Source organism: Sinocyclocheilus rhinocerous, unplaced genomic scaffold (assembly GCF_001515625.1).
Source record: "Sinocyclocheilus rhinocerous isolate Xijiao unplaced genomic scaffold, SAMN03320098_v1.1 scaffold808, whole genome shotgun sequence".
In the NCBI taxonomy this organism is placed as follows: Eukaryota; Metazoa; Chordata; class Actinopteri; order Cypriniformes; family Cyprinidae; genus Sinocyclocheilus; species Sinocyclocheilus rhinocerous.
In genome coordinates, this window is record NW_015650699.1 from 194,546 (window position 1) to 201,750 (window position 7,205).

General features: G+C 35.8%; 1 protein-coding gene across 2 annotated transcripts in view; it reads right to left on the bottom strand.

Moving 5' to 3' along the window:
- Window positions 1–5,310, bottom strand: part of LOC107712308 (endoplasmic reticulum-Golgi intermediate compartment protein 1-like) — a 14,180-nt gene extending 8,870 nt beyond the window's left edge. For both annotated transcript variants that reach the window (XM_016517526.1, XM_016517525.1), the window contains exon 1: window positions 5,163–5,310. In XM_016517526.1, the coding sequence (XP_016373012.1) occupies window positions 5,163–5,182 (20 nt within the window). In that variant the 5' untranslated portion in view covers window positions 5,183–5,310. The remainder of the gene's footprint in view (window positions 1–5,162) is intronic.
- Between the last annotated feature and the right edge of the window lie 1,895 nt (window positions 5,311–7,205).

Consider the following 7,205-nt stretch of genomic DNA (forward strand, 5'->3'; position numbering starts at 1 on the left):
GTTGGGGGGGGGGGGGGGGCACGACATTATTTTCATGTTACTTATCCAACTTAACCAAAAAATATTTCATATTCCATAATTTTCTGTATTGAGGTAATGACTGGCATTTGTTATTTTTATGAATATACTGATAACAGCAAATATAACAAAACATTTTAATAGTCTTGAAAAATGCATTTTTTAATTTGAGTGAAATATGACTAATATGAAATATGACTACAAAAATACAGATTTATGATTCACCCAGACACTGGTCAAGAACAGGATTTTTTGCAGTTGAGCAAATTAACTGCACTCTATTGTGTGCAACTGCACAATACTTAATTCTTCAGGTAATATGCATTTCCCTTGTACTGCACTGAAAAACATCTGCATTTGCTGTCAAAAGTAGACCAAGCTCTTAGAATGCCTTAAAAACTAATGGCCCTCCTTTGAATAAAACACAGTATAGAGAACAATGAAGCAATACATAATATATGCAATTCTATTAAATAACAAAGACAGTTACTGCACAACAAACTGTCAAAGTTATGTTTATTTATTAACAGAAAAGAAACTACAATCCTTGGTTCGTTTAAGACGACACCAAGAAAGAAGTAAACTCTCCACGAGTCCATGCGTAATATTACACCCTTTAGGAATGTGTCCAATCCTTGACTTTTTAAGGAGCTCTCAAACTGTGTTAGCTCCAAAGCAAAACTATCCAGCTCGGAGTCTTGTGCCCTTTTTCGGCTTTGAAACCTTCATGACTACATCAGCACTCTGGTCCAACCCTTCACTCCGCCTGCCCTCAAAAACACGTACATCTGTGAACATCTTGCAGTGAAATGACCCAAGCTGACGCAATGCTGGAGGGGGAGTGGGGCTGGCGTTTCTCTGCTATACCCACGACAGGAACCACATAGTTCACCGTGTTCTGACAGAAGAGCTCACAGGATGTAGAAGGGAACCCCATTGTGTGAAACTCAGGAGAAGGACATGCTGTTCCTAAACCACTGACATCCCTGATGTCTTCATTTACTGTGCAACACCCGATTTTGTAAACAAGACTGAAGAATATACAGTGGCCCCGAAGTAGATTTTTGTGTCTAATGGAAAAAAAAGAAAAAAAATGGAGCGACTGTACTCGTATGACTTTGTTATCAAACTGAAGAGCACTTTCATTAACTGTAGTTTAATATAAATCTGTCCGCATTCACTCATTCATTTAAGCCTAATGAACTTTCTGGACCAAATACCACACGAAGGGCAAGCAATATTGGTACATGCACTTGAACATCATTGTATGAATTTATACAAATTCACCACCGCGTAAAAGAGTTACACTTTCTTATGAGATCAGGTCAGATCTCAAGAGCAGATATCACCGCAACTGAAAACAGGGATTTTGAAAATGCACAGAAAAGTCTAAACTCAAACTAAAGCTAATGTCTATATGTTTATCTCTTTACTTGTGAAGCAGAAAATATGGAAAACATGCATCAGTACACACACAAAAATGTGGATTAGGCAGAACAGACACGATTTTCAATGTGTTGCACAACAGGTGTAACGTTTACACGTTCCCCCAGGCTGTTGAAGAGGATCTCTCAGAGATTTCTTATTATACGTCAGCACAAGCTGAAGGGCTCATATATTACCAGATACAAGACTGTACCACAGTGACAAAGGAATGTTTTTATCAAATTATACTGTGCAAATGTTAGTTAGTTAACACCAGAATTAGGGCTGCACAATTATGACAAAAATCATAATTGTCGATTATTCCCTTGAAATTGTAATTGCGATTATTAATTATGATTATCACAATTTACATTGAATGATGTTCATACCATTGTTTATGCAACTGCATGCCGTATTTTTATATGAAAATAAACAAGCTGAAAACACTAACTGAAAAACTTTTAGTGCTTTTCTATAGTAATAAGTCTCAAATGTCAACCGGATTGGTTTCTTCTTTAAATTATAAAAAAGTAAAAATATGAATGGTATTATAATGTTATACTAAAACAAATTAAAATAATGGGAAAAACCCTTACGATAACAGGTAGAAAGAAAAAAAAGCATCTTAAGCGTGCAGAATAACATAAGTGGACTTTGAACGATTAATTGCTGCTTTGAACGATTACGTAATTGTGGCATCCGTAATTGTAATCGCGATTAGAAATACGATTAAATACAAAAGCACAGACTATGTTAACTGGTACAAGGAACACACACATTCATTCATCTGAATATAGAAATTATATTCAATTTATACTCGTATATAATAATTAGAGGTCGACCGATTCATCGGTTTTGCCAATTAATCGGCACCGATAGTTGATTGGCGGAACTATCGGTTATCGGCAAAAATCAATGCCGATAGTTTTCCGGATTGCGTCCGTTGCTGGAGTGGCTGAGAAGGGTCCGCTGCCATTATACAGTACGAGAGCGGCCTCTAGAGGCGGAAATCACTAACAGCACGTGTTGTTTGTTTTGACACGTGACACTGCGCGCTGCACAGAGCGGGAAACTTCAAACGTGCATTTAAATGCAGCCGACAGAAAATCCTGCCGCGCAACAGAGCGCCATTCACATAAAATATGGTTCAGTACTGCTACTGCTTTTTTAAAAATAGTAAAGCGCTGTTTTAGTTTTTGTTTACCGTTTTAAAAACTATCGGTTGATTAATCGTTATCGGCCAGTGTGGTCCAACCTAGCTATCGGTATCGGTAAAATCCACTATCGGTCGACCTCTAATAATAATAGTCCCTTTACTGTCACTGCACTCACAAAAATCCAAGTACTTGTTAGTTACATGCAGAATTATAAACCTAACGAAAAATTTGCAACATGTATATTTTAGAATTATTGCAATTCTGTTCTATTGTGCTCAGTCTGTTTTACATGCACACACCAATGCTCGTTCACTGAACTCTGTAAGGTTCTCGCATATCCTCGCAGATTTGTTGTTGTTTATCCATTATTATAGATTTTATGAATTAGCTGTTGCAGTTGTACAAGCCAGTTGTATAATTGTGAAGTCAGTTGACTGGAATGAACTGTGGTATAATAGTGTGTTCCACAGCAGGAGGTTTATGAGTCTATTCTCAGGCACACAGCACCATTCTCTGTGTGTTTTTAAAAAGGAAGTGATGTCTGCTATATAAAGAGCTAATGGTTTTATTTCAGGCCTCTTTGGCACTTTCATTGGGGAATCAGATTAGTCTACAGATGAGCTAAAAGGAAGCTTGATTGGAAACAAGGAAACAAGGTTGTGTTGTCGCCTTAGCTACCAACAGTTAAGTATTATGATGCAATAGCACAATGCCCGCAGCCCTATATATGCATATGCAACTGTTAAAGCAAACCAAAGACAAAAATGCTGGACATAAACATCTAAATAGCGGGGGAAATTGTTTAAACGTTACCCTGCCCAGAACAGCCTCAGAGAACTTTCAGTGCAAACAAAGACAGGAAATATGCTGGCGCCTGCTACCACCGATATTCACAATTCATTTCATTTTGAATCGGTCTACAGTCATCCGACACATTAGAGTCTCGTGAAAAACATGATCTTTATAGTGATGTTCTATTTTTATAATTACTTTTGTTACTTTGTTCGGGGAACATATAAATACTGAATTTCACACATAATTACACATTAATAACTCAAAATTAACATCAATACCTTTGTGCCATTAGGTTGAATTACATTACAGCTTTTGACACAAGTACTATTAAACTAATTTATAGGCATAAATTACAATTCAGATTTAATTATTATTTTTCCTCGTATCTCGACATGAAAAAATATGCAACGTTAACAATTAGAGAAAAATTTAGCACACTACCATTCAAATGTTTAGGGTCAGTAAGAATTTTTTTTAAACAAATGAATACTTTTATTCTGCAAGGATGCATTAAATTGATTAAAAGTGACAGTCACAACATAAAATGTGACAAATGCATCGCGGCTGATAATAGCAACACAGATAATAATCAGAAATGTTTCTAATAATCAGCATATTAGAATGATTTCTGAAGATCATGTGACACTGAAGACTGGAGTAATGATGCTGGAAATACAGCTTTGATCACAGAAATAAATCACAGTTTAAATCATATTCACATAGAAAACAGCTATTTTAAATTGTAATATTATTTCACAAAATTACTGTTTTTACTGTGTTTCTGCGCATAAGAATTTCTTTCAAAAAACGTACACACCTCAAACTTTTGAAAGAACTCAATCTTCGACAAATTAATCAATCATTGTTTGTCTCGTTTGTCCTCCATAATTGGCTATGCACATAGCACAACACAAACTTTTTGTTATGGATAATAACAATTACATTAAAAATACAAGAAAAAGACATAGTAAGCATTGTGTGCATTCTGATCTACAGACATTGATTCAGTGTGGATAATACCAGTCAGTACCTAATGTGTCTCTGCAAATGTATAACTGTATTAAAATTATACAAGCCACCAACCTATTCAGTTACAGATTCGATGTTAATATGTTCTTTCATAGACAATTCTTTGGTTTCCATATAGCAGCAGCACTCATGATGTGATGCATTTGAATGTCACTTGCACATGTTGTGGGTCCTATTTTGTATTTGCATAACCATGCAGTGTAACCAGTATGAGCAGGAATTTAGCATAAAAAAAGCATGCATGCAACGTCAATATTAAATGTTATGTCTTATGCAAAACTGACATAATACTTGCATAGAACACAACTTTTGAGGTGTCTTTCCAACACTAATTTAGGATAGGTGCACATCTACAACTTTTCACCTGCACCTAAATCAAGTGATAAATGCTGCATGCAGTTGCCAAAAGACTGCTGACAGCATCCTGCTCATATTTGCATTAATACTTGTTTTCTACAGAACATTAACACAAAAAAGAAATGGCTGTAAAAGTGTTTTCACAATACAAGCTGGGCATTCTTCTGTAGTATGTGGAATTACTAGCCGTCTTAAAACCTAGTGAGCTGCTTAGACAGCAGTTTAGTGCATGACAGACGCATTTACGCAACATACTAGGTAGGTAACGTTAGCTCACTAGGTTTTGAAACACTACCATTGTATCTACGGTGGACGTGTTTGATTCATGCACTAAAGAAAAAACACAAGCCCACGAGCAGCTCGCTTCAAACTTCGACTCACCTCCGCACATCGAAAGTCATTGTGTCTGCACGAATAAAATAAAAATATATATTTTACATACAATACTTGATCAAATAAAATCAAGTCAAGCGTGTTTAAAGATAAACGACGCAACTAGGGGATTCTTCCTTCAATCCTGCCGGCTCGGCTGTTCAGACCGGATGTGACATCCGCTTAGTACGCTCTGCACAATCCTATTGGTCGGAGGGGAGCGAGCAGCGTGATTCTGTTTCCGGTTAATAAATAAGTTGTGGGTGCAAACCAGTGTTGCCAACTTAGCAATTTTGTTGCTAAATTTAGCAACTTTTCAGACTACCCTAGCAACTTTTTCTTCCAAAAGCACCTAGCAACAAATTTAGCTATTCTTAAAATTTATTTGGCTACTTTTAGCAACTTTTGATAAGTGACTCATTTCGTGCCTTACGAGTCAAGTGACTCGTAAGGCACACATTTTCCATCTAAATTTCACGAAAAGAGAAAACCAAAGATGCCTAGAAGTACATGCGTCACATGAATTAAGTTATTGCTATTTGCAGTTGTTCAATTTGATAATAACAATAATAATTTAATAATTAAACTTAACGCGTTGCCTATGGTGATTAATCAGGTCCAAGTTCATTTTGCTGCTTTTGCTTCCGTTTATGTGGTACAACAGTTTAAATCTGTTTCTACAACAACTAAAACGTAAATGTGGCTATGTTGTGTTCTTCCTGTATCATAATGAGAACCTATTGGAATTCTGCTTAACTTGACTGAAATCTGATCTGCATTTAATAATAATAATAATAATAATAATAGGCTTCGATAATTAATCAGTTTACATGGCCATGTCTACATAAAACAAGTTATTTTTACAATTGATGTCTAAAGTATATGAACCTACAGCCTTGTTCTGTTACAACAGACTGTCCGTGAGCTGAAACTCAACATAAGTTGTGCCATACAATATGACAATGATTCTAGAATCAACAGCAATGGCACAAAAAGAAGAAATTACATATTTCACAATGGGAACAGAGTACCGACCACAGTCAGTATCAAGTAATGTAGGGTTAGGGTTATCCCAAAATTACACATGACAGTGTTTCATTTAAGTTATTGGAAATAAACTCCAGTGTTCCAGTGATATATATATCACCTACATTTTGAGGATTCACATATAGGATTCTTCACAGGGTTCTCACATAATGAATATTTTTTCTTTGTTATTTTATAAATATGTTATAGAAATTGCACTTACAAAGAGCAATTTCTAGCCAATGAAATATCGAACAGCCGAACAAGTAAAAAGCAAACACACACAAGATATTACAAGATCCTTAGATATAATTAGTATGATACAATTAAATCTTACTATTTTGTTAGACATTGTACATATTACCCAACTAAACAGTAGTTGCGGCTGAATGATGTGGTGCACCATGCAGTGTGTCTCACTATGTCACATCTGGGTGCATTCTAGAAATTTCAGCTGTCAGACAACAATACAGAATATGCAAAAATTACTATAAATTATTTATGGAAAAGAGGCAAAGGGACATACAAAGTATTTTCCCAGGCCTGACATGTTGCTCAGAAGCACCTCTGTCCGTAAATGGTCCGTTATTATGACATTGGTATATTCTACTTGCTACACCAAGGAAATGCCTCATTTGTCATACTATTTCACTTCCCTTTCTAACAATCAGAACATGCAAGTGTGCTTTTATAATTTTTAGATAGTAGATATAAATGTTTTACAAACAATTGTTTTTGTAAAGCGTATATCAGAGAACATTTCCATATTTAAATGATGGTATGAACAATGCTGTGCCATTCTCATGCATGCAAACTAGTTTGTAACTCCTGGATGCCGTACACAATGTTCTTCCTGGGGCATTACAGTCTCATCTTGTGGCTTGCATTTCTCTGCTGACTCATCTGTGTTTTTAATAGTAAAACTGTTTGCTTTTTCTGTCCGACAAATGATTTGTACAGAAATCCTCCACAAGTCCTGACTCAAGTATCAGAAATGCAGTACTGATGTCATGACTTACATGTCCT